Source organism: Parambassis ranga, chromosome 4, assembly GCF_900634625.1.
Source record: "Parambassis ranga chromosome 4, fParRan2.1, whole genome shotgun sequence".
NCBI lineage: Eukaryota > Metazoa > Chordata > Actinopteri > Ambassidae > Parambassis > Parambassis ranga.
The window spans coordinates 20,806,221-20,830,227 of NC_041025.1; the positions used below are offsets into that span (position 1 = coordinate 20,806,221).

The 24,007-nt window shown below is 41.6% G+C and overlaps 3 protein-coding genes across 3 annotated transcripts; 1 reads left to right on the top strand and 2 right to left on the bottom strand.

Moving 5' to 3' along the window:
• Window positions 1–535: 535 nt before the first annotated feature.
• LOC114434185 (uncharacterized) lies at window positions 536–4,911 on the top strand. Its single transcript, XM_028403197.1, has 15 exons — window positions 536–858; window positions 1,138–1,308; window positions 1,398–1,472; window positions 1,565–1,683; window positions 1,989–2,163; window positions 2,235–2,360; window positions 2,490–2,533; window positions 2,643–2,700; window positions 2,804–3,018; window positions 3,139–3,319; window positions 3,615–3,698; window positions 3,853–3,998; window positions 4,078–4,319; window positions 4,397–4,506; window positions 4,637–4,911. The coding sequence occupies exons 1-15, from the start codon at window positions 733–735 to the stop codon at window positions 4,820–4,822; spliced, it is 2,058 nt and encodes a 685-aa protein (XP_028258998.1). The 5' UTR covers window positions 536–732; the 3' UTR covers window positions 4,823–4,911.
• A 1,424-nt stretch (window positions 4,912–6,335) lies between these two features.
• LOC114434635 (putative uncharacterized protein DDB_G0282133) lies at window positions 6,336–12,548 on the bottom strand. Its single transcript, XM_028403955.1, has 6 exons — window positions 12,453–12,548; window positions 10,391–10,524; window positions 8,898–9,440; window positions 7,023–8,690; window positions 6,500–6,585; window positions 6,336–6,389 (listed from the first exon to the last, which is right to left on the bottom strand). The coding sequence occupies exons 1-4, from the start codon at window positions 12,546–12,548 to the stop codon at window positions 7,025–7,027; spliced, it is 2,439 nt and encodes an 812-aa protein (XP_028259756.1). The 3' UTR covers window positions 6,336–6,389; window positions 6,500–6,585; window positions 7,023–7,024.
• Window positions 12,549–19,484: 6,936 nt separating this feature from the next.
• LOC114434186 (integumentary mucin C.1-like) lies at window positions 19,485–22,672 on the bottom strand. The gene is made up of 4 exons (XM_028403198.1): window positions 22,438–22,672; window positions 20,790–21,263; window positions 20,249–20,334; window positions 19,485–20,138 (listed from the first exon to the last, which is right to left on the bottom strand). Exons 1-4 carry the CDS (start codon window positions 22,499–22,501, stop codon window positions 20,058–20,060), a joined length of 705 nt encoding a protein of 234 aa, XP_028258999.1. The 5' UTR covers window positions 22,502–22,672; the 3' UTR covers window positions 19,485–20,057.
• Window positions 22,673–24,007: the final 1,335 nt, after the last annotated feature.

Below are 24,007 nucleotides of genomic sequence, written 5' to 3' on the forward strand. Positions count from 1 at the left end.
TGCTCCAGCTGGTTGATACTGAGCACCGATCGTTCAGCGTGTGGCTTTGGAATGAGGTGTGACTGTAAACAACCACTTCAGTTTTGTGACTTTGTCCTGAAGATACAGAAAAAGAAGCATGATTAGATAATGGATCATTGTGCTGTGATATCTGCTGTCTGGCCTTATGCTTAAAGTCGGCAAATGTAAGTTATTATGACTAAAAAAAACCTGCTTCAATACGAACATAAAGAAATTACTTATATTGGAAATTCATATGAAAAGATGCAAAAATAAATAACTTTTATATTTATGTATAATTTATATTGGGTATCAGGAGGTGTCTAATGGGGTGGAAAGTTCAGGGTGTTTAAGTATCTGACCTAATCATCGGTTTAATGATGAAAGGATGTGTGATGAGTGGCTTATGTGTTTGCCTTGTTGTTTTTTAATCATTAGTTTTCATCTTTGTCATCATCACCTGATGAAATACTCAAATATACTCAAATACTCATTACAAAAAAAAGCCTCTGAACCAATCACAGCTTTTTAACAAACCTCTTAACCAATGGCTGCTTCGGATGTGTCCTCAGAACCAATCACAGCCTGAGAGCACAGCTGTGAGCCAATCAGAGCTACAGACACTGATAGATCTCAGCTTGAGGTAATGAGAGCTTTGTGAAAACAGTGCAGAGGGCTGCAAAGGAGAGTGAGCACAGACAGTGAAGGTTTAGTCATTAAAACAGAAAGAGAATGAAGGTCGGGGAAAAGAAGGCAGCGCTGCTGGCCATCACAGAAAATATCGAGATGGAGCTGTTTTCTTCAGAGGAGCACTGTGTGGTGGTGATAACGCAGGAGAAGAAAGAAGATGTTCACCAGGTGAGTCTGCTGTCACATTAAGTTTGACCTTATTTTCCAAAAATTATGACCGACGATAGAAAATCGACAATGTTGGATTCAATGACACTGAAGTATGAACATCTATTTACACCTTTGTGGTCCGGCTGCTGGGATCCCCACAAAAGGAAATATTATCAGGCAACAAAGAGAAAGATGAATTTTGGGGTTGAGTGTGAGGTGCTAGTGTCCCTTTATGCAGCATGTATGCATGCCTGTGCATAATAAACCATCTTCTCCTCTTCCTACTTGTGGACACAGACAGACCGGGAGCATCCTCTCGTCCCAGACTGTGAGGAGGATCAAGAGCCGCAGGTCGAGACCAAACCCAGGCAGCAGGCCAAACCCAAAACAGAGCCCCCTGTCCGGAAGGAGCCCACACAGTGCCCGATTGTCATCAGCTTCACAGAGGAAACGGAGATAGAGATGGAGGTTGGAGATAAAGATGGTGGTTGATTATTGATGTTTTAATACCCCAATCTTTTTAATCATCTGCACTTCTTCCATCGTGCTCCCTGCAGGTGTTTCCTCCCATCAGAGTGTCAGAAGGTGACCTGGTGGAGATAAACTCAGATGATTCTTCCATTGTGACCCTGGTAGGTCTCCTCAGGTTTTGTGATGCTTTTTGTTTTGAATCTGCATGTGTAATGTTAGAGTGATACCACAGTGTGATAATGGTGCGTTTCAGTCGTCCCCAAACAAGACGCCTCGTCTCAAATGGAAGAGGCTGACTCCACAGAGGACGGGGCTGATGGTTAAAGATGTGATCTGTTTACCCAGAGAACACTACATGGCTCAGCTGGATAGGTGAGTCTTCATGTCCTACAGTGGGTTAGAGGTTCCAGGTAGAATCTTTAAAATCTTTATTTTATTTTTTGTTATTAAAAAATGAAAAACACAAAATTATTAATTGTCAAAAGTATTTTTTTTTTTTTACACATTTTTGAACACACAAACACAGAGGACAAGACAGGTAACCCAAATATACAAAAACGGAGATAGGTGAATGCTCACCTCAGTTACATATTTACACAATTGATTCGATGATCAATAGTGACACAATCCTTACCTGAGAATTTATTGAGTAAAATAATCCTTTCTGTTCTGTTCAGACAAATCATTCCACAGAGTAAAGAGCGAGCAGCGCTGGCAGCCATGGGGCTGACTGCTCGCATCACCATCGATTGCAGCTGGTCGGCCAATCAGATGGAGAATCGGCTGGCGACGCTTTTTCAGGGACAGTTTGTGAAACGGAAAGGACAGAGGTTTTCCTTTACATACCTGCAGGTGTGTGTGTGTGTGTTTGTGTGGTGTACTGCAAACTGAGGTGTAACATTTATTTAAGATGGCTGCTTCAGTGTGTGCAGGGCTCCAGAGTCCTGTTCGTCCCAGACACTCCTGCAGAGGGCTGGACTGGAGGGCAGGTGCTCCGGATCTGTGCACATGGAGCTTTATATATCGTCAGCCACCACGACTACCCACAGGTACTCTACAGGAGCTCTGCTTGTCCTGTCGGTCTTGTCGCTGTGTTGTCTGTGGATGTTTTTTTATCTCAGCTTTAAAAGCAGGCCTTTCCCAACACCTCATAAGTTGGACTGTTTTTCTTTCCACAGGCAGGATGTGAGAGGTCACCCGATGAGACTCCTGTGGTGAACAGGTAAAATGTGATTTTTCCTGAGGAAACGTTAAAAACAAATAGTAGTGAACCAGCTTGGTTACCAGTTCATGGTTACCTAAACGTCCAGCGTGTGTGTCGTCTTTTTTAGGAAGGAGATTTGTCCGGAGGTCACTACAGAGAGGCACCAGGATGAAGACAGTCACCCAGTAAGACAGATCCGGTCTCCAGTCTGCAGAACACAGGAAGTGGTTATTTTTGATAAACTACATTAATCACAGTTCACTCACATGTTTGTTTGTCGTGGTGTAGCTGACCCTGGATCTGGACACCATCCTGAGATTGTTCAGACAGGAGAACGTGGACGGAGATGTTGAACGTCACATCCAGGTGAGGAGGACAGATCTCCTCCATGGTGCTCTGAAGGAGGTGAGGAGGCCGGGCTTCTGCTTCATGACGACGCCTCTTATCTCCTTCAGTGGAGAGGAGACCGTTGGCCACAAGGGACCCCTCAGAGAGTTCTTCAGGTTTGAATATTTTACAGTATCTGAAGCATATTTTCTCTATGTTCTAGACCTTATGATGAATTAAAATTCACGCACACAGGACTCAGACGTCACAACACTTTGACATTTCTTCTCACACAGGCTGGTTCTGCTGGAGCTGCAACAGAGTTGTGTCTTTGAGGGTCGTCCAGGATGTTTGATCTTGACCTACGACCTCACAGCCCTCGAACACAGGAAGTATTATGAAGCCGGAGTCCTGATTGGTTGGTCGCTGGCTCATGGTGGGCCAGGACCTCGCTGTCTACACCCAGCACTGTTCCAGGTGGGTCATTTACAGTCTGTAACAACAGCTTTGTTTTGGTCTGGTGACCATCATGCAGCATTTAGTATTTAAAAAGCCCCACATTTGACTTTGCGGAGACCAAAATGGGACTACGAGTGTCAGGTGTCAGAGCCAAACTTGAACGATAAATCTTAACGATGGTGCCTCGGGAGCATACGGTGCCTCGGGAGCATACGCTGCCTCAAGTGGCCACTCAAGGAACTGCTGCTTTTGCCTTGTGTAGTGGTGGAATACTTCTCGCATGTTGTCATTGTGTTGTATTTTGTTATCACAGCTAATGTGCAGCCAGAGTCCATCTTTGGAGGACTTTGAGTGCGGGGACATTGTTGATGCAGACGTACAGATCCGACTGCAAGAGGTAGCACAGAAAACCACCAACAATATTCAATGAAATGGAATGATGCAATGTTTCAGTAAAAATGCATGATGAGATTTTCCACAACAAGAGAGAAGCTAACCTGTTTTACCTTCGTAGTGTCGCACAAAAGCACACCATTTTGCTCCTCTTACAGTTGTGTGGTTGTACTGACGTGAAGCTGCTGTCTCCCAGTCTTTGTGACTGGGCGTCTTCCTGTGGGATCCCTGGAATTTATTCAGCCCGTTCTGATGAGATACCATCCATCTACACACGCCTGGTGAAACACTACATCTACCACAGGTTGGACACACACAGCGCACACATGACTTGAGTGTCATCATTTCAGAGGGCCATTACATGACCCTCTGCTGCTGTTCAGGGTGGCAAGTGTGATCTCCCAGTTCACTGAGGGTCTGAACAGCTGTGGTGGACTCTGGGATCTGGTGCAGGCCAATTGGGAGGCGTTTGTGCCGGTGATGTCGAGCGCACAACAGCAGCTCCTCACCCTGGAAGAGTTCAAACTGCTCTTCACCGTCCACTTCAGTAGTCCAGACTCGCCGATGCGGGCGGCTGAGGAAGCCACTGTTGCACACTGGGAAACGGTCCTCGCCTTGGTCAACGGTAAGCACAAAGCAACGGATGGAGGCAGTTCAAAAAAATTAATTAGCTTTTTTAAGTGAAATATTTCCTCCCATCAGAGGGTCAGGCAGGTTTTTCCTTTGAAGACCTCCTCGCCTTCATCACAGGAGCTGATCATCTGCCCCCTCTTGGCTTCCACCAACTGATCTCCCTACGTTTTTACTCACAGGTTAGTCACCACCAGCATCATTAAAATGTTCCCACGTAATATCGATTTGTTATTGTTGTGTTTATTTCTAAAAATAGTTCTTTCTTTATTGTTTTCATTCATGGTTTCGCCACGTTTCCCTCTTTTCTAGGATACCAGCACATCTAATGTTCGCCTGCCGTATGCCTCCACCTGCTCTCTGGAGCTCTTCCTGCCGCGGGGAGCGGCTGCAGCTGCGGACCTGTTGGTGCTGCTGGACACAGCTGTGCATGAGGCCCAGGGCTTTGCACGTTTCCAGACAGCAGGAGAAGGAGATGACACAGGGGTGATGTTGTGATTATGAATTAAATTACGTTGCATCCTGCTGAAGTTAAGTATTATGACCTGAACACTGTGGCTGAGAAGGAAAAACACTCTGGAAGCTTGTGGCAGCCTAGTGCAAAATTTTTGTTTTAAGGAGTTTTAAGTTTTTGGAGTTATATGTGAATCTGTCTCTATAATTTAAAAAAAAAAACAAATAAATATTCCAGATCTAAAATAACATCTAACTACATGTAGATTTTACATTTATATCATATTGTATATTGTAAGCAAGTAATTTTATCCTGAAAGTTATTGTATATATAAATTAATGCTGAATAAAATTTCTTTGTCAAAGAATACAATTAGAAAAATGGCAAAACGGACATTGTCAGTTTTTCTTATTCATTCTTCAAAAGGTACAGTACTCTGGTCCATGGTGTTACACACCTATCGCAAGTCTAACTCCACATTTATGTCAACACAGTGAGGAGAATATATTAGGAACACCCAATGCAATAATAAAGCAAAGTACTGACATCAACAAAAATTAAAAATATATATATTATTTCTAGTGGTCAGTAAATATCAGAGGATTGAATAATAAAAATAATCTTTCCTTGCTGTAAGATGAGAAAACGTCGACTGTCTCATGTAATTACAATAAGTTTAATTGATCATTTATCATAATGAACATCTTTACAAAGCAATCATTACACATGTGTATACTGTTATATTACAGGCTGATAAAATCCACACATAATACAAAATTCTGGATCAGATTAACCCTGAATGTTAAATGATCAAACCATCTTGAGCTAGCATGCTATACTACCTCACTATTGATTTAGACAAGTCAAAGATTTTTTCACATTCTTACATATTAAATCATATTAAAGATCACTGCACAGTGTAGGTCAAGGTCATTATTTATTTTTCACTGAGTGCCTGTATCAAAGAGAAACACACACACACACAGATACAGTTTCTTTTTCACCGCACAGATCGCTCAACAAACAATGACTGCTTTCAGATACTTGTCAATGAACCAGAAAGACAAGTCTGTCAAGATGACTTCACGTAACACAGATTGATGTTCAATGGAAATGGAAAATTTGGTATGAGGAACTTATGAGGTTAAAAAGATTATAGTAAAATAGGCTTTGTTTCCTGGTTACCCTGCTGTCTGCACATTAGTTAATGGTTCTATCGGTACCAGGAAAGACTTTACATGATTCATTTTCCTGGTGCAGCCAGCAGTGTGGTGCTTTAATTTATTAGATACAATTCTCATAACATTTGACAGGCAATAGTGATGTTAATGATTAAATAAGTTTTACATAGACAGACAGAAGCCAACACAGCAGAGACATCTTCTTCTAAACAATACATCAAGTTTCTGTGAAACTGGTAAAATCTTACCTTTCTAGATATGATCAAACAAATTAAGACACCTGCACCAGACACACCCCCCAGCACACATACAATTGGTGTTAATAACTTCACATCGGGAACTTCCTCTTCTATGGGCCAACTCTGACCTTTCGGATGTTTGTCACACGGACTGTGTGTGCTGTTCCATTCAGAAACTGGTTTCTGAAAGTCTGAATAGAAATTTAAAAAAAATTAATACATTTTGATCCCATTGCCTTAATATGAATTATTATTATTAAGATGTTGGCTGAAGCAAAAATAAAACATCTGTTTCACATACCTGCTTAATAAGCTCAGTGATGGTTCCATTGCTGACTTCTCCATAGGAAGTTAACTTCATCTGTATATGTGCCATGGCCAGAAAGCCTGTAGGGTTAAACATCATTACATTTGTAAACAATTTTTTACAATTTTGATGATAACAATGCTTTAACAAGGGGGCGCTAGTGAGCAGCCCTAGAATTGACGTTCTTTCATATGCTCCTCTGTGCCTAGATTTAAAATCAATATTTTGACAGTTTCATAGTTCAATATCCCCGAGGGAACAGTGCCCAGCACTGCAGAAGGCTCCCACTTATTCTGGCATTGCTCAGTACTTGACAGTTTTTGGTGTGATATTTATGTGGTTCTCTAAGCAAAACCAATAAAAATCCAACCTGATTGTAAAAAATTTGGCTCTTCTAAAAGGATATCAACTCTTCTCCCCACCAAACAGGCATGGTGACCAATTATTCCTGAATGATGCATAATTAGCTTGGTTAATAAACTATGTTAAGGTATACATTTTTTTTAGCAATCAATACCTTCATCTGAAGGAGTTGTGGATGGCTCTGTAGTAAGTGTAGTGGTAGCTGGTGCCGCAGTTGTTGATGGTGAAGGTGTGGTAGTTGGTACCACAGTTGTTGCTGGTGAAAATGTGGTAGTTGGTGCCGCAGTTGTCGATGGTGAAGGTGTGGTACTTGGTGCCGCAGTTGTCGTTGCTGTGGTAGTTGGTGCCACAGTTGTTGATGGTGCAGGTGTGGTAGCTGGTGGCGCAGTTGTCGTTGCTGTGGTACTTGGTGCCGCAGTTGTCGTTGCTGTGGTAGTTGGTGCTGCAGTTGTCGTTGCTGTGGTAGTTGGTGCCACAGTTGTCGCTGGTGAAAATGTGGTAGTTGGTGCCGCAGTTGTCGCTGGTGAAGGTGTGGTAGTTAGTGCCGCAGTTGTTGATGGTGCAGGTGTGGTAGTTGGTGCTGCAGTTGTCGTTGCTGTGGTAGTTGGTGCCACAGTTGTTGATGGTGCAGGTGTGGTAGTTGGTGCCACAGTTGTTGATGGTGCAGGTGTGGTAGTTGGTGCCACAGTTGTTGATGGTGCAGGTGTGGTAGCTGGTGGCGCAGTTGTCGTTGCTGTGGTAGTTGGTGCCACAGTTGTTGATGGTGCAGGTGTGGTAGTTGGTGCCACAGTTGGTGCCACAGTTGTTGATGGTGCAGGTGTGGTAGTTGGTGCCGCAGTTGTCGTTGCTGTGGTAGTTGGTGCCGCAGTTGTCGTTGCTGTGGTAGTTGGTGCCACAGTTGTTGATGGTGCAGGTGTGGTAGTTGGTGCCACAGTTGGTGCCACAGTTGTTGGTGGTGCAGGTGTGGTAGTTGGTGCCACAGTTGTTGATGGTGCAGGTGTGGTAGCTGGTGCCGCAGTTGTCGTTGCTGTGGTAGCTGGTGCCGCAGTTGTCGATGGTGCAGGTGTGGTAGTTGGTGCCGCAGTTGTCGTTGCTGGGGTAGCTGGTGCCACAGTTGTCGATGGTGCAGGTGTGGTAGCTGGTGCTGCAGTTGTCGATGGTGAAGGTGTGGTAGTTGGTGCCGCAGTTGTCGTTGCTGTGGTAGTTGGTGCCACAGTTGTCGCTGGTGAAAATGTGGTAGTTGGTGCCGCAGTTGTCGATGGTGAAGGTGTGGTAGTTAGTGCCGCAGTTGTTGATGGTGCAGGTGTGGTAGTTGGTGCTGCAGTTGTCGTTGCTGTGGTAGTTGGTGCCACAGTTGTCGTTGCTGTGGTAGTTGGTGCCACAGTTGTTGATGGTGCAGGTGTGGTAGTTGGTGCCGCAGTTGTCGTTGCTGTGGTAGCTGGTGCCACAGTTGTTGATGGTGCAGTTGTGGTAGTTGGTGCCGCAGTTGTCGTTGCTGTGGTAGTTGGTGCCACAGTTGACGTTGCTGCAGGTGTGGTAGTTGGTGCCGCAGTTGTCGTTGCTGTGGTAGCTGGTGCCACAGTTGTCGATGGTGCAGGTGTGGTAGTTGGTGCCACAGTTGTTGATGGTGCAGTTGTGGTAGTTGGTGCCGCAGTTGTCGTTGCTGTGGTAGTTGGTGCCACAGTTGACGTTGCTGCAGGTGTGGTAGTTGGTGCCACAGTTGTTGATGGTGCAGTTGTGGTAGTTGGTGCCGCAGTTGTCGTTGCTGTGGTAGTTGGTGCCACAGTTGTCGCTGGTGAAAATGTGGTAGTTGGTGCCGCAGTTGTCGATGGTGAAGGTGTGGTAGTTAGTGCCGCAGTTGTTGATGGTGCAGGTGTGGTAGTTGGTGCTGCAGTTGTCGTTGCTGTGGTAGTTGGTGCCACAGTTGTCGTTGCTGTGGTAGTTGGTGCCACAGTTGTCGTTGCTGTGGTAGTTGGTGCCACAGTTGTCGTTGCTGTGGTAGTTGGTGCCACAGTTGTTGATGGTGCAGGTGTGGTAGCTGGTGCCGCAGTTGTCGATGGTGCAGGTGTGGTAGTTGGTGCCGCAGTTGTCGTTGCTGTGGTAGCTGGTGCCACAGTTGTTGATGGTGCAGTTGTGGTAGTTGGTGCCGCAGTTGTCGTTGCTGTGGTAGTTGGTGCCACAGTTGACGTTGCTGCAGGTGTGGTAGTTGGTGCCGCAGTTGTCGTTGCTGTGGTAGCTGGTGCCACAGTTGTCGATGGTGCAGGTGTGGTAGTTGGTGCCACAGTTGTTGATGGTGCAGTTGTGGTAGTTGGTGCCGCAGTTGTCGTTGCTGTGGTAGTTGGTGCCACAGTTGACGTTGCTGCAGGTGTGGTAGTTGGTGCCACAGTTGTTGATGGTGCAGTTGTGGTAGTTGGTGCCGCAGTTGTCGTTGCTGTGGTAGTTGGTGCCACAGTTGACGTTGCTGCAGGTGTGATAGTTTGTGCCGTAGTTGATGGTGAAGATGTGGTACTTGGTGCCACAGTTGTCGCTGGTGCGGTTGTGGTTGTTGGTGCCGCAGTTGTTACTGCTGTAGCTGTGGTAGGTAGTTAAAGCAATTGTGGTAGTTCAAATATTTTATTATTCACAGTGTTGAGTGTATGTTGATGAAGATTCTCAGTCATCCAGGTCATCATACGTAGAGAAGATTGAAGCAAGGCGTCTGGACTTGTAGAGTTTTCTTGAAGACATTTCACTGCTCATCCAAGCAGCTTCATCAGTTCTAACTGTTTGGTGGGGAAACATGGTTTATATGTGGTCACAGGTAATTATGGAAACATTTAGTGCCATTGTTTTTAGGTTTTACTCAGACCCACCCACTGAGGTCTGCAACCACACATAAACCATGTTTCCCCACCAAACAGTTAGAACTGATGAAGCTGCTTGGATGAGCAGCGAAACGTCTTCAAGAAAACTCTACAAGTCCAGACGCCTTGCTTCAATCTTCTCTAAGTGTTGAGTGTAAGACTGAATTTTAAGTATTTGTTGTTTTACCTTAAGTCTTTTAAGATTTAAATTCTTTTAATGTCTCTTACACACTATCATTTTAAACCTGTGAACAATGGCGTCTGATGCTGGCTGCCAGCCCATATTTACAGTATGTCAGTCCTTGCTTTCATTAATTTCTAATGTTCTTGACAAAGGACGATGACTTCCTGAAAGCAAACAGGAGCTAATGATTCACCCGGGTTAAACCAAATATACTGAAGTGTTAGAACTTTTTTTTTTTAGCTTAACACTGTTCAGTTTTATAACAGCATTGTAGAAAGCCATTTATTCACATTTAGTGATTTCAAATTTCTGAGACTAAAACATGCACCATTTAAGTTTGTTCCTGGTTCATCTAATAGACAGAAATGTAACATCTCAAGTATCAGAATTAAAGGTTTTTGGAGGCGATATTCAAAGCAATGATATAACACTTATTTGTTCGTATTATGTGGCACGTGTCCAGTTGAATTTAATACATAAAAACTTAATACTCACTTTGTCCAGAGGATGCATGGAAATATCCAAGCAAAAATATCCAACAAAGGAGTTTTCTTTCCATGATGAGCAGCATTCTTTCTTCTCACTTCTGTGACTGAAAGTGTTTTTTTTTTTCTTTTGTTATTATCGGCCTGTAATTGATGTGTATAGTTTGTTGACCACTCCCCTTCAGCTATTCAGAGGGAGTGACAGCAGCTACTTTTGTATAACCTGTACTGTAATATCATAGGTTGAATATTGATCATGACAACTATATATGAATCCCTAATTTATACACATAAATGACAGACATTTATACACATAAATTAGGGCTGTCAAAAATGAAACTTGTTAATTATGATTATTCTTAGAATTTCATGTAGTTATTAATTATATATAATTAATATAATTAAAATGGTGAACACATTTCAGTCATTTGAAATTTTTAATCAGATTAAGCCCAGGGTTGCTGTATTAAATTAGATAGATAGATAGATAGATAGATAGATAGATAGATAGATAGATAGATAGATAGATAGATATCACTTATTTTTGAACCTATAGTAGGCTAATCACGTTTCATTTTGCATTAAGATTTGAACCCGGGGCCCCTTCTAGACAACGAGTCAGGGAGTCTTTCTGCACTGCAGATGAGTTAGTTGCCTTAACATTTTAATTAGATGAATCAGACAGCCCTAGTGTGTGTGTGTTTGTGTGTGTGTGTATTACACTTACACAACACAATGTTGCTCCAAGTCAGTCACACTTCTGTGAAATCAGCCTGTCCAGTTAGAAAGCAACACTGACTGTGAATCAGTTTCAGCTGCTGTTGTGCAAATGGAACAGACAACAGGTGGAAATGAGAGGCAATGATCAAGACAACCTATATAAAGGAGCGGTTCTGCGGGTGCTGACCACAGACCAGTTCTCTGTTATCATCCTTTCTAGCTGATGTTTTGCTCACTTTTGCATTTTGTCAGTGCTCTCACCCCTGAAAATTTAATGTATTTTATTGTGTCAGCCATGTAGTGTAGTCGAACGAGACTGCACGGCGATTCAAATCCCAAACAATCCATGAACCAATAACACACACCGCAATGCATTTTGTTCACCACTAGATGTCCTACTCGAGCACTGTGTCATTGAAGCCTCAAGTAATGAACCTTTTTCTTGAATCAGGTGTCGAAGCTTCAACAAAGCCTCGAAAACCCATCACCACTTAAGGCCCCCGCTCGCTTATAGGGCCCCAAAGAGCGCCTGTAACCTGGGTAAAAAAAAAAAATCGGTAATCTCTCTCCTCCGCTGTATGTCTCGTGCAAAATCGTTCTCGCGATATTAAGTATGTGTAATATGTCACGTGACCGCGTCAAACCAATTGACAAGCAGTATTAGTCAGAGTTTGCTGCAGGTATGGTTAAAAGTTTTCGGTTCGCTTAATATTGGCTGACATCGCTTTTTATTAAATGTACTGAATGTCGATTTGTAGGAGCCTCCACCGTGATTGTACTATTGGGCGAAATGAGCTTTGTGTTCAGCTACGGAGCGGAATCAGTGAGTGTTTGTTTGTTCAAAGCTAACGTTAGCATTAGCCGCTTCATTTGTTTTGCATTGACTTGTTAGCCGCGAGCTATTGTAATGCTACCGCTAGCCTAGCTGGACCTATTGATTTGATTGGGCTGGTTAGCATGGACTTTTAAGCTTTTAAGCCTGTTTCTCAAATAATGCACCTTAAATGAAGTGTCCATAACTCCAATAATCTCCTGTTACTCTTTGAATTTTACATACAATTTGACCAAAACTTTATCAATGCAAATTGATTGCATTTGTTGTTGTCCTATATTAGCACTGTGCATTAGAGTATTGTTTTAATGCCTTTTGTAAAATAATATAGTTCAATGTTACAGATAGTACATATATCAATATACATTGATGCACGCTAACAGTTTTGTTAATGTATATTAATTAATATTGTATGTGATCTGACATATATCGTATTTATTGATGGATGTTATATTGATATCTAAACTTCTACAGGGCAACAATAGAAAGCATCCTCTTTCTGAGTGCAACAGTGTGGTACAGGAGCTGCACTGCACATGAACAGGAAGGACTTGGCCCGGGTGGTGAAGACAGCACAGGGGATTGTGGAGAGTCCTCTCCCACAGCTGGACTTCATTTACGACAGCCGGATTCAAAGGAGGGCTGGTCGTATAGCTGCAACTGTTTGGACGTCTTCCATCTGGACAGAGGTACAGGTGCATCAGAATTCACACCAACAGACTGAGACACAGCTTCTTCCCCAGAGCTGTGAAATCCAGCACCCCACTTTCCCATACACATACCACCCACCCAACGACTTAGCAATAAGTCTGTACACAGACAGACTGCACTTGAACATTAATAGGCTGCAATATATTCATACTGGTCACTTAAAAAAAGTGAATTTGCACTGTTAGTTTTACTGCTTTTATTCTATTTTATATTTATTTAGATATACTTTGCCTTTTTTCACTCCATGTGTCTACCTGTGTGCCTTAAGCCAGGAGCTGCTAAACAAAATTTCATTGTGCCTTGCATAATGACAATAAAGGTTCTTGATTCTTGGTATTGAATTGGAACTGGCTCTGTGTCTCATCCAGGCCAGGTTTTGATGGTGAGCTACTGATAAGGCCTAGAGCCTAGAGCCTGGACTCAATTAATTCATCTCAACTCAAGATGGGAAAAGACTTTTCCACCTCAAGCCTGAAGAGTCCCCTTTCCAATAGGCTGGTACGAAGCTCCTGTAGCCTACACAAACCTTTGCCCCCCTGCATTACTTCTGCCACATCCCTCTCCACACAGACAACTTCCACACTGCCCCTTTCGGGCCGCTGTGTGGCATATTAACATTGGGAGAATTTGGGAAGTTGAATGAATAACATTTAATGCACAATCACGTTGATTGTAACCATGTAATGGTGAAATTGATAACTACTTGAAATGGCCATTCGGATTCTTTGTTTCATGTGTATGTTGTTTGTTGTTTGTCTGTAAAGTCCATAATATAAGGTACCACAAATCTTCTGTCTCTGTGTCTCCCTCCAGTAGACTGTTTCCTAACTTCTGATACTAGCCTGGGCTATCAATACAAACTAGCATATTTGCTACACACCAAAAGTCCATGATAAAATATATTTAAAAAAAATAACATTGATTAATACATACGAGATGATATTACATATTGAGTAGTGTGCATTACACACACAGTGCAGCCTATAGGATGGTGAAGTGTCTGATGCCAAGGTGGAATTTTGCTTAGGGCCCCATGAAGGCTTAGGCCGGCCCTGCACACAGGTGCAGTTGATTAGATGGTTTTGGAAGGCTGTGTGGTTGTCACGGCAAAAGGTTTTTGACCGTGTGTTTCAACTGTGTGTTTTTCGTTATAAAGACTTCTGAAATGGACTTGCATGAAAGTTTGAATTAAACAGATGAATAAAGCCGAGCTGGTTCTGCCTTCAACAAGCCATGCCTTTTCTGTAAAAGAACTCACGCCATGGTAGAATGCCACAGCATCTTGGAAAAACCTCATAATGAGAAGCTGGACATACTGAGAAAGATTGGGCTTTGTTTTGGTTGCTTAGCTAAAGGGCATGTAAGCCAGCAGTGCAAAAGGAGAGCTACATGTCAGATATGTTCACATATGCTGATTTGCTACATATTTATAAAAGTGAAAACATCTCAAAATGTGCAATTGCAGGCTGTCAAACAGCTTGGCTGTTGAACTTGTTTTCTATCTCAAATGCCATAGTTAGCCTAAATCAAATTGCCACAGCCTCTGAGGGGGCCGGAGATGGCTGTATTTTGTCCATACTCCAAGTTTGTGTAAAATCAAAACGGGGAACAAAGATTGTGGAAACATGCACATTTTGCCCTCACATGCTGGCAAGGCAGTTAAACTTGCAGGGCAAAGAGACAGAGCTTACCTCAAGCACAATGGGGTCAGTCAAACAGGTAAAAGGATGCATCATGAGAGACTTAGAAGTCTGTGGACTAGAAGACAAAACATATATTGATCTTCCAAAGGCTTTCAGACAAGCAAAAACCCTGTGGGAAAGGAAAACATTCCTCAACAAAAGCACATAGAAAGATGGTCTTACCTTAAGCAAGTGAAACTGCCCTTCATAAATGCAGATGTGGGATTGCTCATCGCGTTTTCAAGGAACTTCTCTGAATATAGAGCTACTTCAAGGCCCAGACTTAACTAACACACTTGTGGGTGTGTTGACCCGATTTAGACAGGAGCAAGTGGCAATGATGGCCGACATTGAAGCCATGTATCATCAAGTCAGAGTTCCAGAGGAGGCCACAGACTTTCTGCGCTTCCTTTGGTGGCCAGAAGGGGATCTGACGCAGGAGATGGCTATATTTAAGATGGTGCTTCACTTGTTTGGTGCCACTTCTTCTACTAGCTGTGCAAATTTTGCTTTGCGGAGAATAGCTCAAGACAACCGATCCAACTCTGAGAATGAAGCTGTGGACACTTTTAAAGAACTTTTATGTGGATGACTGCCTTATAGCAGTAGTGAAAAGGATGCTATTGCTTTGAGGAAAGATCTCACAGTGCTATGTGCTTCAGGTGGATTCTATCTCACAAAGTGGACTAGCAATAGCCGTGCACTGTTGAAAGCTGTGCCTGAAAATAACAGAGCTAAAGAAGTGAAGAAGCTCCTGTTGTTCTTCCTGCAAAAATCCTTCTGCAAAAGCAAAGTTGTCATGGGATGAAAAAATCCCTCAAGGATATGTAAAAGCTTGGTCTACCTGGGAGAACCAGCTCCCCCTGGTGTCTTCTTTTAAAATGAACAGATAAACCTGAAGAGTATGGACAAGCTGCAGCAGCTCAGTTGAATCATTTTTCTGATGCCAGTGAACATGGATATGGAACGGTTTCCTACAAACAATAAGAACTAGGTGCACTGTGCCTTTATGATGGGAAAGGCACGAGTAGCTCCCCTAAAACAAACTACCACCCATAGAATGGAGCTTGCAGCTGCTGTGGTAGCCGTAAACATGGATAAAGTGTTGAGAAAGGAACTTCAGATGGATCTTTAGCCCTCAGCTTTTTGGAAGGATAGTACAGCTGTGCTAAAATATATTGCAAATGATGCACTGAGGCTGAAGACATTTGTTGCTAACAGAGTTGCGGTTATCAGGGAAGCTACAAGTGTCAACCAGTGGAATCATGTGGAAAGCTGTGAAAACCCAGCAGATTGTGCTTCACGTGGACTTTCAGCAGAGAAGTTTCTGGCCTACAAAACTTGGATAAAAGGACCCTTGTTCCTAAAAGGCCCATGCAGAATGAAAACAAATGGCTGCAAAGATTTTAAACTATCTGAAGATGATGATGAAGTGAGAAAAGCAGTTACGGTGTGTCATGCAAAGATAACTGAAGGCCCATGTGCAATGGACAAGTTAATAAGTCACTACTCAAGCTGATGGATCCTAAAAAGAGCCTGGATGCAAAGGGCCTGGTGTGAAGTGTATCTGTAAAGACAAAATCCGGTGTTCTGGAAAGGCCTGTGAGCAGGCTCTGCCTGCTCTGTGATGCCAGCTAAGGGGTGTAGGCAGATCGCTGCCCCATAAGCAGGCACTTTGGACTGAATAATAATGTTCATATTATACTTTGTGTATTGTACTATATTTGTATTTGATGGCATGAACTCTTTAGTTATTGTTAAAATGGTTAAAACATTTAGGTTAAATAATTACGTCTTACAGCCCCATAATTAGGGGCCGGATGTGTAGATGCCATAATGAGAAAAATGTATTTTGTGTATTTCTCCTTAATTTGGTTTATAAATTTGAATAAGTATATTTCCTAAGTTAGATGCAAATTGGCATTATGTTAAAATACCTGTGGGTGGCCGTCTGTCCTTGGGTGGAGCCAAATTTATTTAGGTAAAGCACACAGGTGCACTTTTGATTAGATGGTTTTGGAAGGCTGTGTGGTCGTCACGCCAAAAAGTTTTTGACCGTGTGTTTCAACCGTGTGTTTTTCGTTATAAAGACTTCTGAAATGGACTTGCATGAGCCTGTTGGATTCTTGCAGCAATAACTGTGGACACGCGTCAGACAAAGCCTGCCACACACAGCCTCCCAGCTGCTTAGCTACAGCGTCATGTTACCATGGAGACAGAGAGCACTCAGCTTTAGTTACAGTGCATCAGTTATCTTATCTTATTGATCTTTAGATGGAATCTGATGGTATTGTTTTGTGCTTGTGTTGATATTTCTTTACATTTGATCGAGTAGTTTTTTGACTGTGATTGCCGTGCAGCGTGTGTAGATACAGATTAGATGTAAATGTGCGAGTTGTAGATGTAGAGTTTTTTATAAGATGATATATTATTGTAGGTTTTGATTTGTTAGACATGTATAACGTATAAATAATATTTTATTCCGTTTTAGTTCAGAAAAAATGTTCATAGCAGTAATTAGTTGTATTTATTTATTTGTTTTCAGTTTCACACTTGTTTTTCCTGCTATCTAATAAACCTTTTAAGACAAGTGGACATATATCGAGGACGGCACAGTAGTAGTGAGTAGTTTGTCGTTTTGTTAGTCTGGTTGTCATGGTGATGGGGAATATTTGCGTGACGTGGGTGTAGGTGGTGACAACTGGAATCTATAAAATGGGCACTCACTCACCGGCACGGGTGTTAGGAGAGAAGAAGGAGAGTTAAAACGTTGTCCTTCTGTGCTATTTTAGTTTAGTTAAAAAAAACATGTTAGTTTTGTTTTTAAATGTGAAACTGAGGAGCAAGTAGGCCTACCCCTCATATTCCTTTTTAGATCAAATGTATATCATTTGAAGTCATTTATAAACCATCTAATCATCGTTAAAATACATTACATTACATTAAAAATGCCTAATGGTTTCTCCATTTAATGAAATTTCATACTTCTGAGTTGTCACATTTTAGAGATAAACAATTACAATTTTGTATTTCAAATAAACACCTGCTGCTCTAACATTGAGGTATTTTTTTCCAGGTGACAGAAGACCAAGATGGCAGTTACAGGGTATCTATAAGAACCTTTTTGTTTCCTCTTTTGGGGCTAATTGTCATATTGATAGAGCTGTCAATGAACTAATAAAGTATTTCTGATTCTATCAGAGACATGGGAGTGTGTGCACACAGATTCCCAGCAGGTACATATTTCCATTACACACCATAATAACCTTTGGTTTTATATATTTTAACATGTTAATTCACAGTTCCTCATCTTGTCTGACTGTATTGCAGATGCAACAAACCTGGAGTTATCAAACTATGTATCCACACACAAGGGCGAGAGTTTTCCCTTAAAGAAACCAGCAGGCAGCATATTGAAGATAGGAGGGCTTGAGGACACCATCTACAGGGACAAACATGATGAGGTGAAAGGGTGGGGACAATTCTATCGCCCAGAGACAGTAAACATGCAGGTTGTAGGTGTGGTGGAGTCCCCCTACTTTCTATGTGACCAGCTTGTTCTGATGACCTGTGAGGATAAGAAGCTTTATGCCTATGATGGAGAGGACCTGCACGTGGTGGCTTCAAGTTTCTTCAAGGCACTAGAGGACAAGGAAATAGAGTATCCAGCATCCAAGAGCTATTACAGTGGGGAGGCTTTCAAAGACATGGTAAGAATAAGCACGGCTTCAAGATTCCTGATCACCTCAGATGTTTTAAATTATGTCTGTCTGTTGTGTGTAGACTGCAGAGGACTGGGCAAAAGTGAAGAAGCGACCTGTGGGGAGGAGGGTTGCAGAAAAGCATCCACAGTTTGTGAGGTCCCTATTCTCAGACATAATAGGTGGGTGATGTAAACATCAACATCAGACTAAAGTAAAACATTATTATTGTCTCAAAATGTAACAGTTGTTATGACACTGCTAATTATTTTTCTCTGTTTTTTTTTTCACAGAGACTGGTGTTTTTCAAAAAAACGTCATCATAATCTGCATGAAGTAATGCTTGATGATCACTTGTAATTTGAAACTGCTCACACTGGATTTCTCACCTATTTATGTTCCCAAAAGTTCCCAAAACAGGCCACAGGGGCATGCAGAAAAACCTATGAAAACACAACATTTTGTGTAGCCAGTAGGTGGCGCTCTGTCAAAGCCTCAATATTGTTGAATAGATGTGTTTAGGGTCAGACTCTGATCATACATGTGACATTTCGTGCAGATCGGACAGAAAACGAAGAAGTTATAGCGACTTCCTGTTTCCTCTGAAATGGTCAAACTTTGAGGCCACACCCCGGCCACACCGTCAGACTTTTGAAAGAGTTTTGGAATGCGTCTATTCCCTATGGTGTCCTGAGTGGACATTAGTGAATTTCAGCTTAATTGGATGACGTATGCGAGGCATGAAAAGTTTTGTAGCAGGGTCAGAAATCGCCAAAAATGGCCACAAACGTCAAAATGGGGGACTTCCTGTTGGGTTTGGAGGGGGGGTCCAAGAGACTTTTTTGTGCGTCATGAGGTGATACATGTGTGCCAATTTTCATTTCCATTCAGTGCTCGGGCCCTAATAATAATTCCTAAGGTTTCAATAGGGCTCTTGCTTCCTGTGTTCGGGCCCTAAAAATGGCAAAACGGACATTGTCAGTTTTTATTATTCATTCTTCAAAACGTACTGTACTCTGGACCACGGTGTTACACACCTATCACTAGTCTAACTTCACATTTATGTCAACACAGTGAGGAGAATATATTAGGTACACCCAATGCAATAATAAAGCAAAGTACTGACATCAACAAAAATTTTAAATATATATCATTTCTAGTGGTCAGTAAATATCAGGCTGGAATAATAAAAATAATCTTTCCTTGCTGTAAGAGAAAATGAGAAAACGTCGACTTTGTCATGTAATTACAATAAGTTTAATTGATCATTTATCATACTGAACATCTTTACAAAGCAAGCATTACACATGTGTATACTGTTATATTACAGGCTGATAAAATCCACACATAAAATAAAATTCTGGATCAGATTAACTCTGAATGTTAAATGATTCATGAAGTCAAATATTTTTTCACATTCTTACATATTAAATCATATTAAAGAAGACTGCACAGTGGTCAAGGTCATTATTTATTTTTCACTGAGTGCCAGTATCGAGGAGAAACACACACACAGATACAGTTTCTTTTTCACCGCACAGATCACACAACAAACAATGGCTGCTTTCAGATACTTGTCAATGAACCAGAAAGACAAGTCTGTCAAGATGACTTCATGCAACACAGATTGATGTTCAATGTAAATGAAGCATTTGGTATGAGGAACTTATGAGGTTAATAATCCTGGTTACCCTGCTGTCTGCACATTAGTGGTTCTATGGGTACCAGGAAAAACTTTACGCGATTCATTTTCCTGGTGCAGCCAGCAGTGTGGTGCTTTAATTTATTAGATAAAATTCTCATAACATTTGACAGGCAGTAGTGCTGTTAATGGTTAAAAATAAGCTTTACATAGACAGACAGAAGCCAACACAGCAGATACGTCTTCTTCTAAACAATACATCAAGTTTCTGTGAAACTGGTAAAATCTTACCTGACATGATCAAACAAATTAAGTCACCTGCACCACACAAACCCCCCAGCACACATACAATTGGTGTGTTAATAACTTCACAGCGGGAACTTCCTCTTCTATGGGCCAACTCTGACCTTTTGGATGTTTGTCACACGGAGTGTGTGTGCTGTTCCATTCAGAAACTGATTTCTGAAAGTCTGAATATATATTTAAAAAAAATTAATACATTTCCATCCCATTGCCTTAATATGAATTATTATTATTAAAATGTTGGCTGAAGCAAAAATAAAACATCTGTTTCACATACCTGCTTAATAAGCTCAGTGATGGTTCCATTGCTGACTTCTCCATAGGAAGTTAACTTCATCTGTATATGTCCCATGGCCAGAAAGCCTGTAGGGTTAAACATCATTACATTTGTAAACAATTTTTTACAATTTTGATGATAAGAATGCTTTAACAAGGGGGCGCTAGTGAGCAGGCCTAGAATTGACATTCTTTCATATGCTCCTCTGTGCCTAGATTTAAAATCAATATTTTGACAGTTTCATAGTTCAATATCCCTCAGGGGACAGTACCCTAACCAGCTATTACCCAGCACTGCAGAAGGCTCCCACCTATTCTGGCATTGCTCAGTACTTGACAGTTTTTGGTGTGACATATTTATGTGGTTCTCTAAGCAAAACCAATAAAAATCCAACCAGATTGTAAAAAATTTGGCTCTTCTAAAAGGATATCAACTCTCCTCCCCACCAAACAGGCATGGTGACCAATTATTCCTGAATGATTCATAATTAGCTGGTTGGTAAAATTATGTTAAGGTATAAACATTTTTTAGCAATCAATACCTTCATCTGAAGGAGTTGTAGATGGCTCTGTTGTAAGTGTAGTGGTAGCTGGTACCACAGTTGTCGCTGGTGAAAATGTGGTAGTTGGTGTCGCAGCTGTCGTTGGTGAAGGTGTGGTAGCTGGTGCCGCAGTTGTCGTTGCTGTGGTAGCCGCAGCTGTCGTTGCTGTGGTATTCTCAGTTGTCGTTGCTGTGGTAGCCGCAGCTGTCGTTGCTGTGGTATTCTCAGTTGTCGTTGCTGTGGTAGCCGCAGCTGTCGTTGCTGTGGTAGCCGCAGTTGTCGTTGCTGTGGTAGCTGGTGCCGCAGTTGTCGTTGTGGTAGCTGGTGCTGCAGTTGTCGTTGCTGTGGTAGTTGTCGATGGTGCAGGTGTGGTAGTTGGTGCCTCACTTGACGTTGCTGCAGGTGTGATAGTTTGTGCCGTAGTTGTTGATGGTGAAGATGTGGTAGTTGGTGCCACAGTTGTCACTGCTGTAGCTGTGGTAGGTAATAGTTCAAATATTTTATTATTCACAGTGTTGAGTGTATGTTGATGAAGATTCTCAGTAATCCAGGTCATCATACGTAGAGAAGATTGAAGCGAGGCGTCTGGACTTGTAGAGTTTTCTTGAAGACGTTTCACTGCTCATCCAAGCAGCTTCATCAGTTCTAACTGTTTGGTGGGGAAACATGGTTTATATGTGGTTGCAGACCTATGTGGGTGGGTCTGGGTCAAACTTAAAAACAATAGCACTAAATGTTTCCATAATTACCTGTGATGATCTGACTGAGTTTCACTCCAAGTCACATACTCACAGCAAGAACAAAGGGCTGTCAACCAGTCCCCCTCCTGCAGTTTCATAGTCCTTAGCCAGTCGTTAGATACACCTGGCCCAATCAGTCGGATCATCACAGGTAAGTATGGAAACATTTAGTGCTATTGTTTTTAAGTTTTACTCAGACCCACCCACTGAGGTCTGCAACCACATATAAACCATGTTTCCCCACCAAACAGTTAGAACTGATGAAGCTGCTTGGATGAGCAGCGAAACGTCTTCTAGAAAACTCTACAAGTCCAGACGCCTTGCTTCAATCTTCTCTAAGTGTTGAGTGTAAGACTGAATTTTAAGTATTTGTTGTTTTACCTAAAGTCTTTTAAGATTTGAATTCTTTTAATGTCTCTTACACACTATCATTTTAAACCTGTGAACAATGGCGTCTGATGCTGGCTGCCAGCCCATATTTACAGTATGTCAGTCCTTGCTTTCATTAATTTCTAATGTTCTTGACAAAGGACGATGACTTCCTGAAAGCAAACAGGAGCTAATGATTCACCCGGGTTAAACCAAATATACTAAAGTGTTAGAACTTTTTTTTTTTAGCTTAACACTGTTCAGTTTTATAACAGCATTGTAGAAAGCCATTTATTCACATTTAGTGATTTCAAATTTCTGAGACTAAAACATGCACCATTTAAGTTTGTTCCTGGTTCATCTAATAGACAGAAATGTAACATCTCAAGTGTCAGAATTAAAGGTTTTTGGAGGAGATATTCAAAGCAATGATATAACACGTATTTGTTAGTATTATGTGGCACATGTCCAGTTGAATTTAATACATAAAAACTTCATTTAAACTTGATAATTTTATTTGAAACATATTCAATACTCACTTTGTCCAGAGGATGCATGGAAATATCCAAGCAAAAATATCCAACAAAGGAGTTTTCTTTCCATGATGAGCAGCGTTCTTTCTTCTCACTTCTGTGACTGAAAGTGTTTCCTTTCTTTTGTTATCATCGGCCTGTAATTGAGGTTTATAGTTTGTTGACCACTCCCCTTCAGCTACTGAGAGGGAGTGACAGCAGCTAGTCTGTCAGGATGACTTCATGTAACACAGATTGATGTTCAATGTAAATGAAGCATTTGGTATGAGGAACTTATGAGGTTAGATTAGAGTGAAGCAAGAAATAGGCTTTGTTTCCTGGTTACCCTGCTGTCTGCACATTAGTTAGTGGTTCTATGAGTACCAGGAAAGACTTTACACGATTCATTTTCCTGGTGCAGCCAGCAGTGTGGTGCTTTAATTTATTAGATAAAATTCTCATAACATTTGACAGGCAGTAGTGCTGTTAATGGTTAAAAATAAGCTTTACATAGACAGACAGAAGCCAACACAGCAGATACATCTTCTTCTAAACAATACATCAAGTTTCTGTGAAACTGGTTTAATCATACCTTTCTAGATATGATCAAACAAATGGAGTCACCTGCACCACACAAACCCCCAGCACACAAACATTTGGTGTGTTAATAACTTCACAGCGGGAACTTCCTCTTCTATGGGCCAACTCTGACCTTTCGGATGTTTGTCACACGGACTGTGTGTGCTGTTCCATTCAGAAACTGATTTCTGAAAGTCTGAATATAAATTTTAATAAAATTCATACATTTCTATCCCATTGCCTTAATATGAATTATTATTATTAAGATGTTGGCTGAAGCAAAAATATAACATCTGTTTCACATACCTGCTTAATAAGCTCAGTGATGGTTCCATTGCTGACTTCTCCATAGGAAGTTAACTTCATCTGTTGTCGTAATTATGGAGATAATTATGGAAACATTTAGTGCCGTTGTTTTCAAGTTTTACTCAGACCCACCCACTGAGGTCTGCAACAACACATATAAACCATGTTTCCCCACCAAACAGTTAGAACTGATGAAGCTGCTTGGATGAGCAGTGAAACGTCTTCAAGAAAACTCTACAAGTCCAGACGCCTTGCTTCAATCTTCTCTAAGTGTTGAGTGTAAGACTGAATTTTAAGTATTTGTTGTTTTACCTAAAGTCTTTTAAGATTTGAATTCTTTTAATGTCTCTTACGCACTATCATTTTAAACCTGTGAACAATGGCGTCTGATGCTGGCTGCCAGCCCATATTCATGTTTGTTGACGACTCCCCTTCAGCTACTCAGAGGGAGTGACAGCAGCTTGTCTGTCAGGCAGTGTTAATTTTGGCAGCAATTTTTGGTTTAGTTTTTATTTTAGTCTTGTGACTAAAATGTCATTTGATTTTAGTCACATTTTAGTCATCAACATTTTTTTAACTTTTAGTCTAGTTTTAGTCGACTAAATATCAAAGAATTTTAGTCGACTAAATCTGCCGTGGATATAGTCGACTAAAATTCTATATTTTTTCATGAAAAAATTAAGGTTTTATTGTGCAATAAAACAGGCACAGC